The following is a 26355-nucleotide window of genomic DNA, read 5'->3' on the forward strand; positions in this document are numbered from 1 at the left end:
TTACCCTCCCACAGCACTGATTTAGATGCAGCAACTTTGTTATTTGCATTCTTTACTATAAATGCAACACAGAATGCAACATTTTCTCAACAAAACATTTGTGCCTGTGGGACTGAGTCAGGCAACCAATGAGTCTTGGCTCTGTGATACATGCAGAACACAAAGACACTTTGCACAGTTTCTTTTTACTTAGTATTTAATGCTGCAGGTTTACATATTTCTTTTCTTTTCCAGTTTATAATTTTACATCTTATAGCACCGCATACACTTTTATTAGGCAAAAGGTTTTACTTGGAATTTTAATATTGCAGTGTCATAATGCCCTTACGTTTCTGCTCTATAGTTACACTAAACTGTACAGTGAATCTTTCAGAATGAAAGTAATTCATACGTGAAATAGTTTTTCATGTATTTTATTATTGTAGAGTGTTTCACTTCATGTTTTGGTGCAGCAGCAAGTGGAATGGCTTGTGGTGATGCCAGTCACAGGGAATCACAGTGACTTCTGTGTGTCTGAGGTGTAAAATCGTACCCAGATTTCATTGTCACATTTCAAAAGCTGGTTTTCCAGAAACAAAGGAATAAAGATTTCACTTGTTGCAGCTGCCCTGCAACCTGTACCCATGAAAGAGATGTCTGACATGAAGTGTACGGGAAGTGCCCAGTCAGGGCACTATAATGCATGACGCTGTCGACGTCACGATCCCATGCTCTGCAGAGCTGTAAATAAAACCCCCAGTCGTATCACTTGTGTATTTTAATTTTGTTTTACTCCTATTATAGCTTTTGTTTTTGTTTTCTTTCTCATTGTGAAAATGAGTTAAAATAAAATACAATAAGTAGGAAAACAAAATGTGCCGACAGTAAAGTACAAAAAAGAAAATAAATAAACGCTCGACAGAGCATGCGCGGTCCACTCGCAACACGTGACGTACGCGGAAATGAAGCCACGTCGCCCGTGAGAAGGAGGAACCTAGATCCAGGAAGCTTTTCACTGACTACACTATAGTGGAGATACTTCAGAAAACACAACAGTAAGTAAATTAAAACCTAACAAGTTAATCCACCGCACAGCGCAAGCTTTGGTTTAAACACAACGCGTTTATTGTAGTCTCTTGGTTTATGGGCCTTGAGACGATTTTATGTAACTTATTTTACTGGGGAGAAGCAAGTAACTTTGTTTGCCATTCATTTGTTGTGCTTCATTTTATTGAGCTTTATACTTTGCCCTCATTAAGTGCTGTCAGTGTTCAGTCCAGTCGTCGTGTTTTTAGGCGATTAAAAAAGGTTAAATATGATAAACAGCATTTTAATAAAGTAAGCATTTTCAGACCAGGGCTTGGGCATGTGACCTCAAATCAAAATCACGACTAATTAAACATTTTACCCCAATTACGATTAGCGAACCATTATTTATAGTAATGGCCTTCATGGTTTGCTAGGCTTGTTTTGCAAATGTGTTCAAACCGTAAAGATGGGACATATATATATTTAAAAAAACAGATACAGGTGGTATTACCTTTGCTAGCGCCAAAATTGTATTTATTTATTTATTTAGCCTTTTATTAAACTGCCTTCAAGTAAACAAACAGGCTTTACTGTCATTATTTCATGTACATGTTCATCAAATATTCCAGCCAGCAAAGAAAAACAGAATATAAACAAATAAATGAAGTACCTTAAATTAACTTAATTCATTTTACTGGGACTCATTCCAAGTATTTCTGTTTTAAAGCATTTCACTTTTCCAATCTTTTTATACACTGAACATAAATTGCATAATTTTTAAATGCAGAAAAACTTGGAATAAACAAAAATCACACTTATAAATATAAAACTTTCCAATAACGAAAAGGTTTACACACAGAAATTCCACTCTGGTTCTTTACAGAAACACGAAACTTAATCATGTCATATCGTAACACCGGAAATGCTTTTTTTCCCCTAAGACAACCATTATTGAACACTCTCCATGTAACTTAATTAACAGTGTGATAATCAGCTGACTTGAAACTTAACTAACTTTAAATCACTTCAACAAAAATGTTATTCCTCCAGCTTTTTGTAGAAGATATGCTGGGATACTAAACCATAATGTTATTTTTTTTTTTTTTACAAATGCTCCAACCATTTTAACATAATACTTAGTACATTAGTTACTTCAAACTCTGATAAACAGATAATCATTTTTTGTTAAACATTTATAGTGTTATGATATGCATTGGTAGCTTGAATCCCCCCACTTTTATTGCATAATAATAACTGTACATTATATATGTATGTTATAATTCAAGTAAGGTTAACATGGCAGGGCTTTTAAGGAAGGCCTTAACACTTTATTTGCAACTGATGCTTCTCTGATGTGTTTCAGCAATGGCCCAATTTCAGGAAGTATTAAAGCAGTCCGCTTTGCACCCAAAGCCTGCAGGGCTTGTTTTGCAGTATGGTACTTCTGGCTTCAGGACCAATGCCAAACAGCTGGACCACATCATGTTCAGGATGGGTCTGCTGGCCACACTCCGCTCCAAAAAGACCAAAGCAACCATCGGTGTCATGGTTACTGCATCGCACAACCCTGAGGTTGGAGGGATTCATAAGCATAAAAGGCTATGGTTCATTTTCATCATAAATTACAACTTCAACCCATTCCTGTTTGTCTCATCATGTCTGCACTTGTGTAGGAAGACAACGGGGTGAAGCTCATTGACCCGATGGGCGAAATGGTGACACAGGACTGGGAGGAGCATGCCACCCAGCTGGCCAATGCAGATCAAGAAGACGTGCTCACTGTTCTGAAGAACATTATAGAAAAGGAGGCTATTAACATGAGCCAGGAGGCTAATGTGTTTGTGGGAAAAGATACTAGGTATAAAGTCTTACTACAAACAAATAAATCAAAAACTGATCAAATATAAACCTGTGTGTATGAGTAGAATAGCTTCTTTACAGTCATGTCCTCTGCCTGTAGGAGCAGCAGTGCCAGCCTTTCACAAGCTGTACTGGATGGAGTTTCTGCTCTTGGTGGTCACAGCAAAGGTAAGAGAAGTGGATACCTAAAAGATATTCCTGTGATTGGCTGCCCCTCAGCTGGGTTGCATTAAAAATATATGCTTTGCAATGTACTAGGTCCCTGCTTTGCTTGGCTTTTTTGTTTTTGTTCTTTTATTGTTGGTACTTCTTCTGGCTCCTTATCTGCCTTTTTATCCTTTCCATCCATCCTTTTAGACTATGGTTTGGTGACCACCCCTCAGCTTCACTACATGGTCTGCTGTCAAAACACACAGGGTAAATATGGAGAGGCCACAGTGGAAGGATACTACACTAAATTCTGCCAAGCTTTCATTCAGCTCACCAAGAATGTAAGAAGCAGAAGTGTGTTGTTTTGCTCTTGCATTCAGTCGCTTTATGTTTGTTTGTGTCGATATGTTTTACGATACATTCATTCATCCAAGAACTACTCCTTTCTTTCTCTCCTCCATGTTTTTCTTACCATTAGACGTCCAACCGTACGGATGACCAGAAGCACCTCTGCCTGGATGGCGCTAATGGCATCGGGGCTCTGAAGGTACGTGAGATGGAGAGTCACCTGAAGAAAGAGCTACAGATTTCTCTTAATAATGATGGCAGCAAAGGAAGGCTGAACCACCAGTGTGGAGCCGACTATGTGAAGGTGCAGCAAAAACCCCCAACAGGTGCGCATAGGGCCAATTAATTTACTTGAATGTACTGTAATCTTTTTAATATGCGAGACCTGTCTTGCATTCTCACATGAAGGCATTAAGATTAACCCAGGAGAGCGATGCTGTTCCTTTGATGGCGATGCCGACCGAATAGTTTATTACTACACGGACTCTGAAGGAACATTTCACCTGCTGGATGGAGACAAGATGGCTACCCTCATCAGCACTTTCCTGAAAGAGCTGCTCACACAGGTATACTCTAAAAAAAACCAAACAAACGAACATGAAAATGACATACAGGCACCCACTTACCAATAATGGTTGTTCTTTGTATTTTTTCTCCCTTGGAATGCACAGGCTGGACTAGACTTGAAGATAGCAGTGGTGCAAACTGCGTACGCTAATGGAAGTTCAACACACTATCTGGAAAACACAATGAAGGTGACAAAAAATTCCACAGAGAGTTCAGGTGTTTTATTTTGTATTTATATGGAGAGGACAGTTCTCACAGATTTATTTGCCACTTAGGTCTTAGTGAGGTGTACGAAGACTGGAGTGAAGCATCTTCACCATGTAGCCCAGGAGTTTGATGTCGGTGTGTACTTTGAGGCCAATGGCCATGGAACAGTGAGTACACACATATGCACACATCTTTAAATGCACTGAAAATCACCTGTAAGGCTTACCTGTCTCGATGTTTCCAAAAATCAGAAGTAATGTGTCGTCCTGTGTTTGTTTGTGTTTGGATCAGGTGTTGTTCAGCAAGGCAGCTGAAGAGAAAATCCAGCAGCTGGCCGAGGACACAAACGTCAACGACAAGAGGAAGAAAGCAGCTCTCCTGCTGCGAAACACGATCAACGTCATCAACCAGGCACGCTCACGCTGACATCCGTGTTGAACTGAGCTCATGCAGACACCGGAGCTCTGTTGTTAACATCGATATTTTCTTTTAAAGACTGTAGGAGATGCCATTTCTGACATGCTGCTGATTGAAGCCATACTAGCCATCAAAGGGATGACTATCCAGCAGTGGGACACCATCTATACCGACCTGCCAAACAGGCAACTTAAAGTCAAGGTGCTCATATTGTATAGTTATGTATTATATCCAGGATATAAAGTGTGAGTGATAGAAAGAAATACAGCACTTTACATTTAATTTACAGCAGTGCCGAACCAAACTAAGGAGGCTTTTATTTTGTTAGATAAACGTTTGGGTACTGTAACCCTGCACATAGTAGAGTGTCTGTGTCTACTTCAAGCCAGTTAGAGATAGTGGCTCATGAGGGTGATCTTTCTTCTTTTTCTGTTTTTTCTGTAGGTGGCGGACCGCAGGGTGATAGACACAACAGATGCAGAGAGGCGGGCGGTGACCCCAGCAGGCCTGCAGGAGGCCATCGACAATTTAGTAAAGAAGTACAGACAGGCTCGCTCCTTCGTGAGGCCCTCCGGCACCGAGGATGTGGTGAGAGTATACGCAGAGGCAGACACGCAGGTGAGAAATCTATTATCCAAGCTTTCTCTGTTATTGATTCTCATGGCAGTGTTACTGAGGTTAAAAAATATCTGGAAGGGAATTGTTTTGTGAATAATACTCTGGCTCTCTGTGTTGTTTCAGGAGAGTGCTGACGCCCTGGCACACGAAGTCAGCCTTGCAGTGTATCGTCTTGCTGGAGGAGTTGGGGATGAACCCAAACCATTGCATTAGAAGCACAATCACACAAACACACCATATTGATCAATCAGAATTACAGAATTGCTGATCATTATTTTATTTTTATTTTTATTTTGTTGAAGTCAGGTGATACCAAATGATTTTATATTGTCTTTATTTTCCTTGTATTACTGTCACTCTGATGATGGGGTACACATTAGGGGAATTAATAAAGGTTGGGGGAGTTGTGTGTGTATACATAAAATTTAAACAGTCAAACAACTGGTTTTAATGAGGGTTGTCATTTCACTTGGTCCCAGATATTTGTGAGCAGTTATTTTAAATAATTCCCTTCATTTTCATTAAATCATGTAAGTTTACATAACGACTGTTGAATCGGCTTTGCTGCTATTATTTGAATTAAATAATGGATAAAGAGGAGAGTGGGTTTTTTTAATTACAGTGAAGTAACACTGATAGAATTCTATGATTGAAATGAAAACCACAACTATGTTTGCAACATTCCGGATAATAAAAGTATGAACATGTATTTATAAGTTACACTTGTAACTTATAAATACATGCAGGTTATCACACATTTGATTTCCATGTGTGACAACTGTAAGTGTCCAGAGTCAGGACAGACTGAGAGACCCACTGCTGGAGATGATCTGTGAGACTGCACCCCTGATGATCCACCAGGACAAACTCAGCAGTGTCTGAAGAAGAGTCGGCACCAGCTGACAGACTGTTCCCTCTGTGTGAAGGACTAACAGAAAAGTTTAAAATAACTAATTATCTGTCCTGAATCAGTCTTATTAGGTAATGTTAAAATAATTTTATCATTCAAGTGTTTTCAAAGTGGGAGTAAGTACTCAGGACCTTCAAGTTAAACACTATGAAAGGCAGTAACAAGTTTACTATTCAGAAACCTAAAGTATGTATCAGTAGCAGAATGTACCTAAAATAAATGTCAGTTTTTTCAGTTCTATGAAGCTTTGAGTATTTTGGATTAGTAGTACTGCTGTGTTAGTTGCATCATATTGCTGTGATTGTTTATATACTTTATATATTTTGAGGTAAGTTGATCTATAGTGTTACATCATATTCTATGAGGATGCTATGTGTTTGTATACTTTCTGCCCAGTTTGACCCATTTACCAGAAGTCGGCCTGTTTAAGGCTCTGATATCTATTCTGTATGACTTAAAGCAGTTATGACATGGTATGATTTTCTCATCCTATGAATGCACATTTAATATATCAGTGTACTCTTCATTTTATCAGAAACAGTTATCACAGCTCGTACATTTTCTTTTCACACATATATGTAAACATTCAGACAAATTTAGTAATGCCAACATATTAAAAGAACAATATTTGTCTCTTATATATAATACATGTATATATACATATAAATATTTATATATATACTATTATATATACTATAAATATAAATAACTACAAATTGAATCTTTACTGAAGCTCAGTATTTGAAACAGAGTTTAAACTCACTGCTGTAATAACTAATAATGATTAATATAATAATAAATTTAACATTGGCCATATTATAGTAACATTACCAAAGTGAGATGACTTTAGTCTGATGAACAACATTAGCTAATTGTTATTTAATAGCTAATCTTAAAATTACTGTTCAGTACAGAAATGAAGCCCAACAATCATGTTTTTACAGTCCCGTTGTCTCAGCCTCAGATACTTATCAACAGTGGCGGTCCTAGCCTGTTTGGCGCCCTGGGCGAACACTCCCTTTTTTCTAAACTGAGCCCCTGATGGTTTTGAACTTTTCTTGTCCATCTTCCATTGGTTTTAATTTTGCACTCCAGTATGAACACCCATCCCTCAACCCGAGGATCACCACAACATAACCTAATAGACCTACACCTTAGTTCACAGATTCGCTTTGTCTATGGTTTATTTCTGGGATTTCGCACAACCCAGGATTCATGAATCATGAATACATAATGGATTTGGATTTACAACATTATAAATGAAATGTGCTCTATTTGGAAGCAGCCGGCCCCTCCCCTTTCGACGGGTTGTGTGTGAGACTTTAAATAATCAAACTGTAAATTTTAAATTGTTATTGATCCCTTTACCCCGAGTCCTAAAGTGTAGATTTATTTTCTTACTCTTCTTATATATATTGTTTGTTTACTTGCACTGCTGTAACTGGAGCCTCGTCGTCTCGTCTCTCTATATACTGGACTGTATGTAGCGGAGATGACAATAAAGTTTACTTTGACTTCAGCAGCGAGCAGGCGCACTGAGGGCTCTCACGCTCACTTTTCGCACATAGAATTTCGAAAAAACATCGGTGCAAATTATAAGTCTGTATCATAATGTCCGGTGTTTTCATGTTTGTTGGTTTGTTTTTATTTTGTTTTATTTTGCGAGTTGATTATTAGATGCTGCTCCAGCCAGCCAGAGAATCCCCCGCCGCCCCGCCCTCTCCTCCCTGTGCCGCAAGCAGCAGGCGCACCTCGCAATATTTGTTGCAAATTCAGCAGAGAGAAGTCACTCACTGTGCACTCAGAGCTGAGAAAAAGAAGCTTATGAGTTCATTTCTGTTTAGTTTCATGAAAACGGTGTTAAGAAAGAGAGCAACTGCAAATTTTATTTTCAGTCATTTTATTTTTCGATTTGTTATGTGCATCATTGTACTTTTTTGCATCTGTATTTTCTTTAACTTTTCTGTAATAATTCTGATCTTAAAGTGGTTTAAATGAGTGTCTCTTTGTTGAGGGCAGCCTTTTGTCTCTCCAAAAAAAAGAAAGTCCTTCAAAGCTACTCTAGAGTCTAAGAACAAAACACAAAGCGGTTAATTTGGGATGAAGAAAAATAGACTATTATCAAATGGACCTGATATTATTTCTGAGCATTTAAGACAGTCTTTCATGCCGCCTTCTCCTAGCAGTTGGGAAATATGAATTTTGTTAAAAAGAATCTTTTTTTTTGTTTTTGTGGCTTGTTGGTTTAGGGCCATGATTCTCACGTTGGGTGTGAGAGGTACTGGGTTCAAATCCCAGATGAGCCTGTGCGGTGTTTGGGGCTTTGCTGAACTGTTCATGCAAGTATGCATGTATTGAAGTAAACTAACAGTTACACTAATAGAAACTAAATGAAAGCAATTCAAACAATAAAAACTAAGCTGAAATAAACAGTCACATTAGAAAGTAAGTTAAATTTAAAAAAAAAAAAAAAAAAAAAAAGAGAATGCTAAACTACAGTAACTCTGCAGTTACCCCACCCACTGTAGTAGAAGCTGACTTGTGTGAGTGGGGGCAAAGGAGGCGGCTGACTAAAGATGAGCAGCCTTAGGCTTAGAGTGTCGTGGAGGGCGAACGGATCCAATCCTCAGCATTACAAGGTAAGCAGATATCTAGGTGAAGTGTGAGTCCGACCATGGCTGGTTCTCCATGTTTTCCAGAGGAAGGGTCAACTCGAAGACTGAACTTCAGGAAACACAAGGAGGACTGCCAGGGAAACTGTGGTTACTTTTGCTGCATTAAATTACACAAAGGTTGGCTGAGTTACCGCTGTAGAGGAAAAATGATCAGGCAGAGAACTTCTGCCACAGGTGCTCCTTAAATACCTGGTCTTGATGAAGGGAAATGACAAACAGTAGCAAGCCTGTGACCATCAGTCCTAACAAAAACGATACAAGATATCAAGTAATCTTGAGCCACAAACAACATTCCTATCGCAAGGAAGAAGCTGCAAACAGTTTTTGGCACTTTTATAAATCCTTTGTAAACTAGATAAAGTGTAATTGGCATTTTAAGTCTTTTTAAGAGTAGTCTGGCCAAGAGGATAGCAGAAATTACAACACATAACAATAGTTTTATAAAGACATTTAAAGTGCAGCAGCTTTTAGGCACCTTGGGATGGTCATTTTTCACCAGATCATCAACTCATCTATGGCGGTAAATCACATTTGTTACCTTGTTTTCTCCTGTGATTTCCCTGTGTAACTCTGTTATCATCTCCCTAGTAACAGCACCTTGGCTCATTCCTCTGTCTCCGTACTCACCTGATTTGTCTCCATTAGGTTATGTGTTCCATACACTGCTACCTCCACGTTCATACTCCTGCAAAAGAGAGAACCGGAACTCACTTGCCTGCTCTCCAGTTCTCTGCCATTGATTACTCAGCTCTGGAATATTCCTCTGTTGCCTGCAAACGGCCGACTCCCTCCTCTCCGTTGCTGCGAATCAAGTAAGGCAAACTCCGCTATCATATCACACAGTCCTCGCCTTAGGCTCCATTTCAGAAAATCCTGCACAGTGAAACTCCCCCTATGTTTCGTTGTTTCCTGCCAAACGATAAACCATTGGACCCTCTGGGGTCCAGTGTATAATTGGCCGGTTTTGGATTACTTTTGATTTTACCTCAGTGTGTGTGTTGCGTTTATCTGGCCTTGTCTGGTATCATTCTTTTTGGCACAATCTCACATGTCTGAATTTAAAGTTATTATTTTTCATTTTGACATAATGTATTAACACAATTGATCTGAATATCAGACAAAACATAAAATCTGAGTTTTATTTATTTATTTTTTTTACAGTCAAAAACCACAAGCGGGTTTAACAACTCCTTTTCATAACTTTAGCTTATTTTAATTTAAACTTTAAAAACCTACAAACTGAAATGCAACGATTTTGCTAAAAATGCAGCCAATGTCTCAGCTGTTTTTCATCACCATTTAAAACTGTTTACAGAATAATCAGGTGCTCTGCATCAAAGGCACACAAATTACACAGGCCTGCAAATTAATGTTTGGTAAAGTTTTTGTTTTTGTTTTGTTTTTTTGCACGAGGAGTTTACAAAAAGCACAACAGCGATGAAAGAAATATTTTATTACAATTACCTATGCATAATTTTCCTAAGATTCCTTGCCTTTCATTATGAACAAAATAAACCTGGACATGAAACCGGACATGATCGTCTGAGCATTTTCTATTTGTATTTCTCTTCAGTCTTGCGTTTAGAAATCTTAAATTCATGTAAGAAATCATCCTACTTTGACTCAAGTAGGATGCCAGATTTCAGCTTAAAAGGGGAAATTGTACAGTTAATTGCACTAAACATGACTTTTGCAAGACAACCTGACGCGATGATAATATTGGCAAGCTGGGACTTTCTGTTCTGAAAGGCAAATCAATGTGATAATAATTTCCAATAAGTTTTATTGAGCTACTAACAGTATGATCGATCCCAGATGTAAATTGAGTATTTTTAAAAAAAAAAAAAAAAAAGGCGGTGGGTTGTACTCGAACCCGCGTCACCGCTTGCAACCATGCGATATATGACTACGTCCTCATCCAACTGAGCTAAACCTGCGCCCGACTGCATTTAATCACTAAAATTGGACAAGTCATACAGAGGGGATAGTCTAACATATGAAACAGGAAATGACTGCCATGTATTCTATTTATTTCAACAAACTGTGTTCTGATTACCACCTATTTAAACAGTAACTGTAATGGAATACAGTTACTTATATTTTGTATTTTAAATGCATAATATGGTACATGTATTCTGTTACTCACAACACTATTTGTGAACAGTTATTTTAAATGATTCCCTTCATTTTCATTAAATCATGTAAGTTTACATGACTGAATCGGTTTTGCTGCTATTTGAATTAAATGATAGACAAAGAGGAGATTGGCTTTTTTTTTTTTTTTTTTTTTTTTTTTTTTTTTTTTTTTTTATTACAGTAAAGTAACACTGAGAATTTTATGGTTGAAATGACAACCACAACTATTCTTGCTTGCCGTTTTTCTTCCAATGACATGCTCATGCCACACAGGAGGGTTAAATAAGCAGAGGATGAAAGCGAGTTAGGACCAGGTAGAGGGGAGTGATGACGGCACACCAGATGTACTCAAAAAGAATCACAGAGCTGAGGGTTTATTCTTCATCTGTATCATCGGCTGCTCCTGTGTGTCACTCTCGTAAATGTCCTCATCTGTCTTAATTGTTCTGGGAAAAGGGGACATCAGGCAGAATAATATGATTACTGTAATGTGTAGTCACTAGAGATCTGACTGAATGTTACAGGTTTTATGTGTCATGCATTCTGTGCCGAAGTCGCCCTCTACCTGATGAGGACTGTCTTCCTCTCAGACATCACTGTTGCCTGCTTCTCTAAGTTACCATCAGCCTGGGTGTCTGAGGCTGCTGCTATTCGGCCAGCACCTGCAGCTCTCTCAGTGCCGTTACCGCTTGTATCACTCAAAGATCCACCCAGCTTTGAAGGTGCTGAGAGAGCGCATTTGCTATCGTTGGAAGGAAGTTGCAAGCCTCCAGTCAAGGAAAGGTTTTGGACCATGGTGCCCAAGCGGCTGTCTTCCCCCTCAATCAGTTTTCTAACACACAAACAGATGGAAAGAAAGGAAAACTGATGACAATTTGAACCAAAGTTTTACCGATTTACATCCATCTGACCTGTTGCCTGATTTTCTTTCCACATCTTAGTAATTTTGCATACCTCCACCTTTTCTTCCTGTTTTCCTTCTTGACAGCCACCCTTCCACTAAGGCCTGCCTTTTTTTTTTTTTTTTTTTTTTTTTTTTTTTTTTTTTTTTTTTTTGGAGGCTTCATTTATCGGTAGTAAATGAATAATTAATAGGTCGGTGTTAAGTGGTTTAACAAATAAGGACAGGACAAGTACAAGAACTGGACTGAAAATTAGTGAGAAAAGGTGGCAATGTCCAAAGAAAAACACTGAAAACCTTCAGAAGGCCTTGAGGAAAATTAGAAGGGAAATCTGTTTCTTTGGAAGCAAACTGTAAAGAAAAAAAGGATCGTCTCAAGACTTTTGCATAGTACTATTTATTTCCTACTTGACGTAAAAGCCATACACCCACATCTGTGTGTGCACATTAACAGGTTTAAGTGTTCTGAGTGCTTAAAACCTATGTAATGCTTGTTCACCTGTAGGTGGCGATCTCAATCTCCAGAGCCATCTTGACATTCAGGAGGTTCTGATATTCTCGCAGCAGTAGAGCCGTCTTTTCCTTGCTCACCTTCAGATGCGCTTTAATTCCCTCAATGTGCTCCTGTTGAAATTACATCAGGTGTGGGGTTTTTTTTTTTTTTTTTTTTTTTTTTTTTTTTTGCGATCAGGCCAGAGGATGACAAAAAAATATCTCTCCCACTCAGTTAGTTACCTCTAAGTCCTTCTCTTCATTCTTATATTTCTCCAATCTGTCACGGATCTGGGCCTCCAAATACTCACTCCTTGTCTTCAGTACCTCCAGTTCATGTTCTTTGTCTAGGATCTAATTGCGCACATGTACACTGAGTATCCAGAAAAGTTGCAGACAAACCAAAAGAACAACAGAATGTAACACTCACATTCTTCCTATAAGCAGCAATTTCCTCTCTCATACTTCGGACTCTTTGAATGTGTTCACTGGAGGTGTTATTAAGGTCCTGAAACTTGGTTCTATACCAGGCCTCCATTTCCTGGACAACACAGAATGAGATGCAAAGAAATCGAGAGACAAATTCTCCAGAGGCATACTTCAGCTTCATCGATGCCACTTGCCTCCAGGTTTTTGGCAGCAATGCTGTCATACTGAGACTGAATCTGTTTTAGGGTGGAGGAAAGGTCTGGGAGGCCAAACGTGGAGTCAGATTCAGAGGATGCTGAAGAGATCTGCAGCATCAGCTCCTCGATTTCCTTTCAGTAGATCAAAAACAAACACGGGGGGAACTGTTAAATGAGCTAGGAACATTTTCAGTGCTATTAAAGCAAGTTGACTCTAATCTCTAGGGCAGAATGGTAGTTTTCACACCATATAGATAACTACAATATTTATGGTCTTACTCTGTCCATCAACACGAGCTGGATTTGACAATAACCAGCAACTTTACAGCCCGTTAAACCACTGGGAAAATGAATGGCATGCCAACCACGAGGCGGCTATGTGTTACCTCTTTGTGAACTCTCTGCAGGAAGGAGAGTTGAACCTCCAGATTTTCCAGCTGCTTCTCCAGCGCAATCCGGGCTGAGGTTGCTTCGTCCACGTTCTGAGAAGAACAGAAACAACAGGGATATAAAAGTCATTTATTTTCACAAGCAGCTACTAAGTGGCTTTATTCAAAGTTACAAATTGACTTTTCATTGTGTCATACCGGACGTAGAGCCTCAATCTCATACTCTGACTTCTTCCTGGTCTCCAGGGCTTCATTATATCTTGCCTTCAGCGTGTCCAACTGGCCCAACATTGCTTCCTTGGCTGCCAAAGACAGATCCTGTACAGGCCACAGATAAAACTGTCAGACTCCTGTAGAATCAAAAAAATAGCACTAGCGCTGAGGGGTAGCACTATCCAATGTAGGAAAAGGAGAAAAACAGGACACAGTTGCAAACCATTCGACAATACACAAAACAAGAACATTAAAAAGAACCGCATCATTTATGTACAACAAAATATTACAAACACACATAAAATTTGAACACTTTGGCCAGCTTATTATCCCAGCAGGGTACCTATTTTCCACACCAGAGTTTCTGCAAACTGAATAAAAGGGGAGAAAAAAGAGAGACTGTGGAATCATGGCAGCACAAGAACAAGCTCTAAGTACAAGATAGAGGCTGGTAGAGTTTGGTTTTTGTTTTTTGCCTGTCTCATTTGGTTCTTTAGCCATCAGAATTGTTGTCTAGAGGCCTTGCCATATTGGTCCATTTGATCGACCTCCTGTTATTATTATTTTTTTATTTTTATTTTCAGTTGTTACAAACGGGATAGACATGGCTAGGGGATAGGAAAGGAAGAGGGAGGGAAAGAAAAACAGAGGGGAAGAGGGACAGTAAGAAAGGGCACTTAAAAAGAAGAAATCACCTGTTGAGAGAAGGGGGGGGGGGAAGAAAACGAGCAAAGAGAGCAACAACATAAACACAACACCATCGCAATAATCTAGCTATAACAGTAAATACTATTGAATGTTGTAGAGCAGCATGCAGCACCGACCGCGCACAATGTCCTTTGAGGTAGCAGTCAACAAAGGTGTAGTTTGTATCTGAGCAGTGAACACCCGTGTGTACACCTGTGTGGATGAGCGTGCTTGTATTCAAAAGGTTTCTCCATGTAACAATCTGCTAGAGGGTGTGGGGAGCCATAGCCCCGTCCCCCAGGACGATAACAACACTCAATCAATATTTTACAGCTGAGGGGTAAGAACTGAGCAAATAAGGTAGTGAAATAATGCAGTGGTGACTACAATAAGGACCCACACCAGCTCTCTCAGTTTGCCACTTAAAAAGTCACACCTCTCTCTCTCTCTCTCTCTCTCTCTCTCTCTCTCTCTCTCTCTCTCTCTCTCTCTCTCTCTCTCACCCTTTGCTCTCTCATTTGCTCTGCATCCCTGTTCAGTTCCTTCAGCTGAGACTCGTAGAGCTTCCTAAGCCCAGATGATCTCTCATAGCTGCTTCTCAGGGCTTCGATCTCAGCCTCCAGCTGCTTGTTTTTTGACTCCAGTGTTCTCACCTAAAGCAAGGAGCACGAGAAATGGGTTGAAAGTTTAAAAAACCCCCACAATGTGCCACCATTTCATCTTAAAAGGTTATGAAGCACTATGTGTAATGTTACCTTTTATGTTCTTGTTCATTTCTGAACAAGAGAAGCAGACAACAGAACAGACCTGTGTATATGTGTTTCAGGTTTTATTATTCTGCTTCTGTGTTTATATGCTTGGACTGCAGATTACCTTTTCGATATACAGTGTCAGACGGTCATTGAGGACGACCATCTCCTGTTTTTCGTGGGTACGAGTCAGCATAAAGGCCCGGTTCTCCTCTGCAGCCACATCCAGGTCCAGTTCCAGCTCACTATCCTTGGACACACCAAAGCACAGAGCTCCCATACTCGTACTGCTGCAGGAGAGGAAGAGAAAACTTTAAAATAATTTACTGATCTGTGGTTCACTCAGAACATAATCCATTGTAGCTTTTTTTTTTTTTTCTGATTGATGTTGGTTTATTTTTTGTTTCACACTTCTTTAAAAAGACTAATCTGAACACAACTAACATAAATAACCAATAAATACATTTTTACACATTACCCACCTGGTCAGTCGAGCCTTGTTACTGAGGGCCATGCGCCCCCTTGTCTCACCACTCCGGGTGACGCTTGCTGACCGTTGGCGGGTCTCCCTCCGGGTGGGAGATGGACTGGAAACCCGCAGCTGGCAGGCAGAACTGGCTGCCAAAGTGCCCTCGAAATGACGGCGGTATGAAGACATCCTCTCTGGACTGCGGCTCATCCTAGCAAACTTGACTGATGCAGCTGAAGACTGGAAACCGGTCGCTTGCTTTGTCTCTGTCTGTGCTGGGGTCTTATATTCTCCTCAGCCCTTCCCTCAGCACCTAAAGAGGAATGTAGAACCTCCCCAACCAAAGGGTGCATGTCCCTACAAACATCTGTCAAGCTTACGCCAAATAATTTATTAGACCTATAGACTGCTGAAAGAATATTCCTGACAATGACAGTTTTCTGCTGAACTAATTTTAAAGCCTCCTTTAAAGCGACATGTGTATCGAGTGCACTGAAATCTGAATTTAGAGCCCATATTATTTTCAGCAATATTTTGGTGGATAAAAACTTCCAGACGGAAGCACAGACTTATAACGACTGACACGTGTTTCTTACTTACTCACTGTTTCTTAGTGTTTTCTTGTGTCTGGTGATTTTTGTTTTACTTGTACAGTGCAATCAGAATCAGGCTAGCTTAAATATAAAATATCAAAATGTTACTGCATCATGTTACTATGTTACTGTAAAATGTAACTGTATCATTAACTCAATGATATTGATTGGAAAGACTTCTTTAGTCGTTCGAATAATGTTACTTTATTCAAATTAATTATCATTTATTTAAAACTCAAATCAACATTGTCTGAAGGGAAAAAAAAAATCTCACTTTTGACATTTTAAAGGATTTTAAATACAATCCGGAACCATCCCCTTTCGTTTTCCGGGAAGGTTTTTGATGTTACTCTAGCTTCTGCTTAGCCTAACTACGTTCCGTCTGGTATTCACTCCTTTGCAAGCGAGTAATATCAGTTTAAAGCTTACTTCTCTACCTCAGCTGCTACGAAATGGCAGGAAATTTTTGGCAGAGTTCTCATTAGTAAGTTTTAATAAAATCTTCGATATGTTACGGTTTTGTTTATGAATTCGCCTTCTTTGTTGTGAGGCCTAGCTGTGTTTGCGGACGCATCGTATGACGACGCTAACAGTTTCTCCTAAACTGTTGCTAGGGTCTAAAATAGTCAATATAAATGAAGACCGAAAGAAAACTCAGTAAGATTGCATATGCCATAAAACGTAATGATGCAAGCTTTCTGTTATGTTGTCAGCGACATCAGAGCAGGCGGCTAAAACTTAGCTTTATGTTGTTATTGTTGTCTTGCCCGCTAGCTTCATTGCTCACGTTTTGACGTCTGAGCGGTTTGAAACAATATTGTTTCATGTATTTGTCAGTCTGCAGTGGGTCCTGGATAAGCAGGACCTGATGAAAGAGCGCCAGAAGGACCTGAAGTTTCTCACCGAAGAGGAGTACTGGAAGCTACAGATTTTCTTTGCCAATGGTATTTGTTATATTTGCCTAATAGTAATTGATAGCCTACCAAGTTATGTTGATGTTGTTCGTGTAAGCTGTGTTTGCTTCAGAAAAAAGTCTCTCCAGGCTTAACAGTTATTCATAACCAATCTATATTGGTATAACAATAAAGATAATAAAATGGGCTATACCTCTTTTCAGTATTTAATTCTGTGTCTTTCAGTGATCCAGGCTTTAGGTGAACACCTGAAGCTGCGTCAGCAGGTCATTGCTACTGCGACTGTTTACTTTAAACGCTTCTATGCCAGGTAAACGGATCCCACCCAAATACACTATCTATTAGGTCTAGGTGATATGGAAAAATAAAATCATATCACTATATTTTTTTTCATATCAGTTTATTGATATTATTTTTGAAAACATTATTTTTGTCAGACTTAAAGGGTTTCTTTTTATTCTTAATGAAGTGAAAATCTAAGGTAACTTTAGGTTTAAATTGTATATATTTTTTTGTCAAAAGTTAAGCAATGATGACTGATAAAGGTACTGCAACATTTATGTTTATATGTTATAGTATATTTAAAATAAATATATCTTAATTCCTTCGCCATGGAAACCTGTGCCATGAAGTTCATGGTACACAGATCTTGTGCACCAAAACTGTACACAAGAAGGTTCTGACACTTGTTGTTTTAGTTGCTCTGGTTTCTAAACACTTGCACTCTGCAATAATACCACTTGCAGGTGATATTGGAGTATCTAGCGAGGAAGAAATTTCACAGACTGGCTTATTGAAACAGTGACTTCCTGTTACAGCTCCTTAGATTGACCATTTCTCTTGCAAATGTTTGTGAAGGTGGACTACATGGTTGGGTGCTTGATTTTTATACTCCTGTGGGAGTGAAGTGTGTCCCCATTTTTTTTTTTTTTTTTTTTTTCCTATGTTGTGTAGTTGCTCAAAACCATCTATCTTCCAATATAAAATGTTTTAGTTTATTGTTACTGTTTGTTTTTTTAATAGTTGTTGTTATTATTATTTATGTTTTTACTTTAATACCTACTACTCAAACAATAATTTTCTATGTCTTCTTCTATGTAGGTATTCTCTGAAAAGTATAGATCCCGTTCTCATGGCTCCTACCTGTGTTTTCCTGGCTTCTAAAGTTGAGGTATGAGTGTTTCTGTGCTGCCAGTAAGTCTCGAAGTTCCTTACCGTCTTTAAGTTTCCCACTTATTAACTGATCTGATCTTAATCGTTTTTGTCCTTTTAGGAATTTGGAGTTGTATCCAACACTAGGCTGATCTCTGCAGCAACATCTGTGTGTAAGTGACTGTGTTCAGCAACATATTCTCGAAATTTAAACATAAATTTGTTTTTTTTCTCCTGCAGTTCATTGGCATCGTATAATGCTGTTTTATTTTTCTCAAACAGTGAAAACAAGATTTTCCTTTGCCTTTCCAAAGGAGTTTCCCTACAGAATGAATCATGTAAGTAAAATATCCTTGTAGCAGTTAATATAACAGGCACAGCATCATAATAAAGAGAGGTAAAGTGATCTTTTTATGACAGTCAGAAGTACCTGTTTCAAGTTTTGATGGTAAATTGCAAAGCCGAGAAACTTAAAGTGTGGTTTACAGTTGAGGAATTAGACATGGAAAATATTTAAGTTGTTGTCTTATGTAAATGATATTTTAGTAAAGCAGAGATCGAGAAAAAAATGGACAAAATTCAATTTATCTGGAAAGTTATTTATTAACCACCATGCCGCTTTACAGCATAACAAGAACCTTTTACACTATATCACAGTGTCACAGCATTAATGTCTTTAATATGTGAGATTCCCCAGCTAATGTTCACACCCTTGTGATGAAAACTCAGTTACTGTGAGAGAGAGCGTTGTGCTGTGTGCTACAATACGCACAGTTGTCATGCACAGCATCTCACATTGTGGTGGCAAATGCAGTGAGCTGCCACAATATTATTTATCTAGCATCACTGCAGGGTCTCCAGGATATCACCAGCACTGCTCTGACATGCCTTCTGACCAGAAAAGTGTGTAAATTATTATTTATAGAGGGCCACTGCAGAGTGATAAAAGGAGGGAGTGGTTCACACAGCAGGGAGGGAATTTGCAAGGTGATGCTACTCATAAACATAAATTTTTGTGTCTGCTTTTGCAGACATAGAAAAAGAGAGTGATGGAGTAGCACACAGACAGTTCTAAACAAAAAGCGGTGTAGATTGTGAGCAGTCTAATATTTCCTGTAATACTGGTGGAGTTTTTATCAGAAGGTTAATCATTTCTAAATGTGCTACAAGTGACTGCTTATCTATTTGAATGTTTACTAAACCATAAAAATTCAAATAACGGATAGCTTCACATCCTCAAGTTAAAGTCAGAGAAAATAAACAAAGATGGATAAATAAAATTGTTATTTTGCATGTTAATTGAGAAGTTTTGGAATTTCTTTATTAATTATTATTTTGGACTCTAGCTGCGTTACGTATGTTGACTGGTATTCAAAAGCTTTGCAGGATTTTAAAGCAGGGCTCGCAAAATCGCTAGCCCGACGTCCCGGGGCTAGCTATTTTTCCAGTCTACAAAAATCTATCTCAGCCCTGCCCGTCGGGCTATCATAGGAAGGAAAAATATATGTCAATGCTTTTGCATTCTTTCGCAAATGTAGCTGGGTAATTATGTCATTGGCATCGATGAGCCACTGTCAATATGTGACATTTGAAATCGCGTTTGAATTTGCTTGTTTTTGCTTTCACTTTCACTTTGCGATCGCGAACTGTGTATAGAGAGCTGCAGTACTGATTGGTGAGTGACAGATGCACCAATTCCTCTGGCATCGTCTTATCACTCATTAGCTTACTATTCAAACATGAAAAGTGAAATCTCCCGCAGCAAGCTTAAACATGTCATAGAGGTTAATTGCGCAGAGAATCGCTGACTGTTATGTAAGTACGTGTGTAAAAGCAGATGGATTTACGCAGGTATTTTAGTTTTGCAGAGCCAAATAAGACAGGTCAAGGTGAAGAAGGGACAGCCAAAGAAAAGCCTACCACAAAACGGAAAAGTTATGACAAATCAGACTATGAGGCAAAAAGAAAGTGCAGCTTGTTTGGTTTCATGGACAAAAGAATTTCTGTGGTTGGAATATGGTAAGCTAAATAACATAATGTTCTGCCGGTGTGTCGTGAGTTTCCCTTGATTTCTGAGTCGACAAGCGCCTTTGTTACTGGGACCAGTAATTTTAAGAAAGACCCCATCAGATCCCATGAGAAAGGCAGGAAGTGCATTATTGCTCAGTCTGCAGTATTTTTCCCAGAACTAACACCGATTGCAAAAAACATACCAAAAATAAACCAAGCACAACAAGAAGTCCTGAAAAAGCTGTTTAGAACAGCGTACTATGTTGCAAAGAGTGAACTACCATTGGCAAAATTTAGCAGTCTTTGCAAACTTCAAAAAGCAAATGTCCTAGATCTTGGTTCCACTTACCTCTTACCCATGATTTCAGTGGAAATTTCAAATTCAGGATCTGACACACACTGATTCATGTTCTACACAGTTCTTACAAGTTCATAGAAATTTCTGTTCAATTAGAACCAAATATTTGAGTTGATGATTGTAATTTTTATACAGTTTTTGTAATTTGTTTTAACTATTTTTTGATTGGTGTTTTGTTTCCTTTACAGTATTATACATTAAAGTATAATACAGTTAAAACAATTACAAAAACTGTATAAAAATTACAATCAAAAAATTGTCCTTTTTTTTTAATCGGGCTACTTAAATTTATTTTGGGCTACCAAAAATTGAAGAGTGCCTGCCCGAAGGGCTACCAGGGATTTTGCGAGCCCTGTAAAGATGTATAATATATTATACTGTCCAGATCGTCTTCTCTCAGATGTCTTGGTTTTTAATTGTTACAGTTTTGTGAATAAGTTCTCTGTAAGAAGCTGCCATGCGTTTTCTTTCCAGTCTTCTCTGAACTACCTTATGGTGCCTGACATGTTGTGTCCTAAACCCAGTCCTGCTTTGTGTCTTTACAGATATTAGAATGTGAGTTTTACCTTTTGGAGCTGATGGTAAGTACAGAAAGATTTGTATCTTTGCTGCTGGCTTAACTGAGTGTTGTGTTACTGATTTATTGATGTAATATTTTTTTCAGGACTGTTGCCTGATTGTGTACCACCCCTACAGACCACTGTTGCAGTATGTGCAGGATATGGGACAGGAGGACATGCTGCTGCCTCTGGCCTGGTATGATACCATCTGCTTGACATTCGTTGCTTTTGTTTATTCGATTTAGTTGTTTTTGTGTGTCCTCACTCTGTGCCTGCCCTGCCAATGTCTCTTTACCAGGCGAATAGTGAATGACACGTACAGGACAGATTTGTGTCTGCTCTACCCTCCCTTCATGATCGCCCTAGGTAAGACTTGTCCCCTTGCATTTCAGATTGTTCTCTAATATAGTTACTGATTTTAAATAAGCTTTAACCTGATCAGTTCTTCTTTTCCTCCCACAGCTTGTCTGCATGTTGCCTGTGTGGTGCAGCAGAAAGATGCCAGACAGTGGTTTGCAGAGCTCTCAGTCGACATGGACAAAGTCAGTTTGATATCAGTTTCAGTGTTGTAGAATTTTAACCATTCGTCCTTAGCCTCATAACATATAGCAACTTGAGGTTCCACACATTGTGATACGGCACAATGTTGCCTGTTTAAATCGAGTTTTACATCTTTGTTCTCATTTTAACACCATAAACTGCTGATGAGTTGTCTGCCTTTAAGTAGCATGAGGTCATGGGATTGACCTAGTTATTAAAATCCATGCAATTCTTTTATGTACTGTATGTGTTTGTGCGAGGAATATTTTGTGCTCAAATATTAACCACATAAAGTGATATTTTTGCTGTGTATTTAAGCATGTAACATACTGACACAGACGGATCATGTCATTCACTTCATATAAATGTTTTTACATAAGAAAATGCTCATTTTGTTCAATGACTACTGTACATTTTACTTACAGGAAAATGACCCATTTTACTTTGATTTAGCATTTGTGAGTTTTCATTACTGATGTTGCGTTGCCTCAAGTTGTCTTGTGTTTTTGTGTGTCTATTTTTTGTAAAGATCTTGGAGATAATTCGTGTCATTCTGAAGCTGTATGACCAGTGGAAAAATTTTGATGATAGAAAGGAGATAGCTGCTGTCCTAAATAAGATGCCAAAACCCAAACCACCTCCAAACAGGTATGTAGTGTACTTGTTTCTTTCTCTTTTCTTAAAAAAAATCCTATATTTTAAAACACTAAGGATAGATTAAGTAGAGTTAAATGTCAATCGTATATATTTCACCTCTGTAAAATTCTCGATATATAAATTGAGCTATTTGTGTATATATTTTAGCTATTTCTTATATTTTGTAAACTTTGTAATATATTGTATTATTTAATTTAGTCTGTTACTGTTATTGTTTTGGAGCAGCTGTAACCCACATAATTTGCTTAGGGATTATTAAAGTATTCCGATTCTGACAAACCGATTTGTAAAAGAAGTCGGGAGGTTTGAACTTTGAAATAAAAACAAAAATGCAAGGATTTGGTGCAAAAACAGCGATTTTGATGAAGTGGTTTGATCAAAACAGTTTGTTAGTTTCAACATTTGGTTTGTTGCCGCTACATATTTTCAGTGTTTAAGTGATTTTGAAATGACTTTTATCTCAGTTCATGCGTACGTTTTACAGTGTTTTTCCTTTTTTATGCAAAAAGGATTTTAAAATGATGGAAACAACACAGTGCCACCTGTAGTTAGTGTCATACTGACGTAACACTGACATGGGGATTTCCCTGTTAGAGGTGGCTGAGAAGATGGAGATGATTAAAAAATAGTCTCAAGTGAAAATTATTCTAGATGGTTGTCTCATCAGAATCAGAATTATGTTTATTGCCAAGTTTGTACACAAACGAGGATTTGTCGTGGTGTCATGGTACAAAGCAAATCAAACTGTGGTACAGAAATGGAATATATGGTATTTACAGTATCTCTACATATTATTATTATTATTATTATTATTATTATTATTATTATTAATCCTCACAACAGAAATATATATACTAACTACCGACAGATATTGGAATAGAAATTAAGATATATGTAAAGGTTATGGGGAGGGTTGTGCAAAGTGTAGTTAGAAAATTATTCTACATGTGAAGATGAGGTTTGAGTTTCTTTTTTCTAGAAATTGTTTCACAAGTTAATAGTTTTTAATTGCTGTGGGTCTGGTTTCATTAGTACAGTATGTTCTTGTACACTTGGACTCCTTACAGTCTATCTCAGTGACCTGTATGCACTTCATTTTTCTCTCTGTCTGCAGTGAGAGTGATCAGAGCTCCAATGGGAACCAGAGCAACTCCTACAGTCAGTCTTAGCATGCCGTCTGTATTTCTGTGGGAATCCATAATGTCGACGTGGAGGATCTTCTATAAATGTCACAGTACAACCATTACAGTGTCACTTGGAAGCAGTCACAATAATCAGAAATTTGATCCTCAATCAACCCCCACTCCCCAACAAACTGAGTCTCTTTACCTTTTCCTCCTTGTCTGATCATTATGGGTTTGTGGACTGAGCGAGAAACACGGAAATGCCTGCAGTGAACAGCCAATCGATGACAACAAGCGATGACGTTGTCTCGATTAGGCTCCAACTTGAAATGAACTTAAAAGCTAAGGAACATTTTGGGGGTGGGAGGGAATGTAGGGGGAACAGATGTAATGGTTCAGTAGACACTCATCATTGTGATGATCCTGACATCCTTGAACAGTCCAGAGGAGCGAGTGTTTACACGTCAAGCTCCGTGGGATTTGAAAAAAACAAAACTTGATCACGAGCACTGTGCGTGCATGTGTGTGTCTGTGTGTACTACATGTGAGCGGCCACTCTGGGTGGGTTTTAATTCCTCAGGGATTGCAGTAGACTTTTTTTTTTCTGTTAATTGATTTTGAGCTTAGAGGGTGGATCTTATTGGTTATCACCCTGTTCAGCTGTGATGGGATGCACCTGCCCTGTTAAGTGTCTCTGCTGGCTGATTGGTAAACTGTGGCAGGAGAAATGCCAAGAGAAGCTCCTCATGAGGGCACAAATGAGCTCTTTGAATACAAGAATTTACTGTTTTGAATCATGACAACCCCACCACCCCCCTCGCAACCCCCACCTCCTTGTAAATAGCCTTATGATACTTTTCTTTTATCTTTCATGCTTTTGCTTATATAAGAAAAGTTTGATGGAAATCATGAGCTGGTTTGTGCTTCAGATAAAAGTGCCCCTGTTTGTTTGTTTGTTTTTATAGTAATTATTTTTTCCATTTACCCTACTTTAGTTGTATAGTGCATTATCTAACACTTTTTTTTGGTTTTGTAAAACCTTTGCTTTTAATTTGTCAAGGAACATCTTTTTTTTTTTTTTTTTTTTTTTTTTTTTTTAAATGTTTATCTGCAAAGTTTTGGTTGTACCTTATTTTAATTTACTCTCTTCCCTGTATTTAATCACTGAGTTGTGGCAATATGTGTGTGTGTAAATGTCTCTATATTTTTGTGATGTAATACAGCGGGAGCTGTGTGTGGCTGTACTTAAAACAAGGTGCTTGAAAGCCTTACAAAATAAAAGCTGCTGGTTAAAGACAACCCCTCATGAAAGCACGTTGTCCCATTCAGGTGAACTGCACAGTATGCTGCTATTGTTGCTGCTTATTATTGTTGTTATTATTATTATTATTATTATTATTATGTTTTTCAGGTCTTTCTTTCTTTAAAAAAACCCCCAGATGTGGCACGGTGCCCTCTGGCCTTTTTCCTCCCATTCAACTCTATTGTTGGTGTCCACAGGGTGTGATCCTACATGGATATATCTAGTTCTAGTTAAAGAACAAAAAAATTATTTTTAAAGCTCATTTCGAAGCTCAGTTATGGTAATAAAGTGTATTGTGTATTGTCTACTTAATAAAGTGGGCCTCCGTGTTTGTGTAATGCACACTGAGGCATCTTCCAGCTTGTTACAAAAGTCATAGGAAGTCCTTTTTACCAACAGCAGGGGCTGTGGTGGGACCCCTAGTGGTGATTACAAAGAGTGACATCTGACATGTACTGGTAGAAAATTCGGAATGTGCACAGCCTAGGGTTCCAAGTGGCGACATTAAAAGTAAGGATAAATTGTGCGTTATGATTATGAAAATGAAGCACAGAGGTGCAGTAAACTCTGGTGGTTGACACCTTCGGGGTACAGTCAGTTCCCGTGACGTCACTGTGGCTGCATAAGAGTTTCTGAGGGCAGCGGAGGTAGTATTGCAAGCTATGTGATGTCTCCTTCAAAATAAAGGTATAAAGTCAAGTTCATATTGGAGTTAAAATGATCACATATGAACTGACAAACTGTGGAAGCAAAGCTATTTTTAATTGCTTCTTCAGGAGTATTTAACCATAAGGTAAAGTCTGTGACACATCTGTTGGCAACCTCACCGACAGGGAATTAAGTTTAAAATAAGTGTAACCCCAAAGAATTAAGCATGGTCAAAAGATACAGAGGCCTGTTTGAAGTTCAATTTTTAAAGCTACTACGCTTTAAACAGTAAACTTGAAACAAATCTTCATATTTGCTCTTTCCCTTACGTGGCACACCAGTTTATTTTTGTGACCTTTTATTGCCACAAATATTGTGCTGTTTCTCATATTTTTATTAGCACTGTTGCTTCATTTATAAGAATTTGATCTGTTTTATCTGTTTTAATAGCCCAGTCAACACACATATGTGGGGCCTAAACGGGGAATAGCAGGACTAATATTTGGGGCCCACTTGGGAAACCCAACTGGGGTCCAGCTAATTTTGTCCTCAGTTTCCATGGTGGCCCAAAGTGTGTTTCCCCAGATGGGTTTATGCTGAGCCCCGGATAAGCCCCAAATCAAGCCCAGTCAAAAAAAATATGTGGGGCCCAGATGGTTAGAAGCAGGTCTTATATTTGGGGCCCACTTGGGTTACCCACCTGGGACCCAGCTAATTTTGTCCTCAGTTTCCATGGTGGCCCCAAATGTGTTTGCCCAGATGGATTAATGATGGGACCCGGATGGGCCCCAAATCAGGCTAGATACAAAATATTGTCAAAAGGGAGGGAATTCTGTCCTGTTGCCACTCATTCATTTGGCTGTCCACCTGTAAAGTAGCCTAATTCTTTTGTAGTAGTTTAATAATGGTTTGTATTTAGCTTTGGATTTATCTATTTTTGTTCGGCACTTCTCTTTACATTACTCGAAGTATTTTGCAAAAAGATGACCCGCAAATCCACTTTTATATTGAAAGGTATAACCGGAAACCCTTTTGTGTTTTACTCACTCTTGACGGTAATTATAAAAAGGGGGA

General features: G+C 38.6%; 3 protein-coding genes across 3 annotated transcripts; 2 read left to right on the forward strand and 1 right to left on the reverse strand.

The window, feature by feature from the left end:
* The first annotated feature begins 934 nt into the window (after positions 1-934).
* Positions 935-5775, forward strand: pgm3 (phosphoglucomutase 3). The gene is made up of 13 exons (XM_031726265.2): positions 935-1034; positions 2372-2580; positions 2682-2866; positions 2969-3036; positions 3226-3359; positions 3497-3692; positions 3775-3932; positions 4038-4121; positions 4209-4307; positions 4432-4551; positions 4636-4758; positions 5002-5175; positions 5299-5775. The coding sequence occupies exons 2-13, from the start codon at positions 2374-2376 to the stop codon at positions 5386-5388; spliced, it is 1638 nt and encodes a 545-aa protein (XP_031582125.1). The 5' UTR covers positions 935-1034; positions 2372-2373; the 3' UTR covers positions 5389-5775.
* Positions 5776-11096: 5321 nt separating this feature from the next.
* ngs (notochord granular surface) lies at positions 11097-16191 on the reverse strand. Its single transcript, XM_031726244.2, has 11 exons — positions 15436-16191; positions 15078-15243; positions 14708-14857; positions 13503-13622; positions 13302-13397; positions 12913-13047; positions 12720-12830; positions 12533-12643; positions 12297-12421; positions 11462-11728; positions 11097-11342 (listed from the first exon to the last, which is right to left on the reverse strand). The coding sequence occupies exons 1-11, from the start codon at positions 15630-15632 to the stop codon at positions 11255-11257; spliced, it is 1566 nt and encodes a 521-aa protein (XP_031582104.1). The 5' UTR covers positions 15633-16191; the 3' UTR covers positions 11097-11254.
* Positions 16192-16353: 162 nt separating this feature from the next.
* ccnc (cyclin C) lies at positions 16354-24641 on the forward strand. Its single transcript, XM_031726243.2, has 12 exons — positions 16354-16499; positions 16853-16959; positions 17155-17239; positions 18031-18100; positions 18203-18254; positions 18364-18419; positions 20995-21030; positions 21114-21205; positions 21308-21375; positions 21472-21551; positions 22079-22197; positions 23321-24641. Exons 1-12 carry the CDS (start codon positions 16468-16470, stop codon positions 23373-23375), a joined length of 852 nt encoding a protein of 283 aa, XP_031582103.1. The 5' UTR covers positions 16354-16467; the 3' UTR covers positions 23376-24641.
* The last annotated feature ends 1714 nt before the right edge of the window (positions 24642-26355 follow it).

This window comes from Oreochromis aureus, linkage group 15, assembly GCF_013358895.1.
Source record: "Oreochromis aureus strain Israel breed Guangdong linkage group 15, ZZ_aureus, whole genome shotgun sequence".
Taxonomy (NCBI): domain Eukaryota; kingdom Metazoa; phylum Chordata; class Actinopteri; order Cichliformes; family Cichlidae; genus Oreochromis; species Oreochromis aureus.

Bases quoted from the DNA above. Each gene is read 5' to 3' on its own strand.
- pgm3 (XM_031726265.2), top strand. From the start codon at position 2,374: ATGGCCCAATTTCAGGAAGTATTAAAGCAGTCCGCTTTGCACCCAAAG. The intron at 4,122-4,208 runs GTGACAAAAAAT...TTTGCCACTTAG, and splicing joins ATCTGGAAAACACAATGAAG to GTCTTAGTGAGGTGTACGAA. The intron at 5,176-5,298 runs GTGAGAAATCTA...GTGTTGTTTCAG, and splicing joins ACGCAGAGGCAGACACGCAG to GAGAGTGCTGACGCCCTGGC.
- ngs (XM_031726244.2), bottom strand. From the start codon at position 15,632: ATGAGCCGCAGTCCAGAGAGGATGTCTTCATACCGCCGTCATTTCGAG. The intron at 15,244-15,435 runs GTGGGTAATGTG...CCTCTCCTGCAG, and splicing joins AACAAGGCTCGACTGACCAG to CAGTACGAGTATGGGAGCTC. The intron at 12,831-12,912 runs GCAAGTGGCATC...TGTGTTGTCCAG, and splicing joins TTGCTGCCAAAAACCTGGAG to GAAATGGAGGCCTGGTATAG.
- ccnc (XM_031726243.2), top strand. From the start codon at position 16,468: ATGGCAGGAAATTTTTGGCAGAGTTCTCATTA. The intron at 17,240-18,030 runs GTAAACGGATCC...TCTTCTATGTAG, and splicing joins TTTAAACGCTTCTATGCCAG to GTATTCTCTGAAAAGTATAG. The intron at 21,031-21,113 runs GTAAGTACAGAA...TATTTTTTTCAG, and splicing joins TTTACCTTTTGGAGCTGATG to GACTGTTGCCTGATTGTGTA.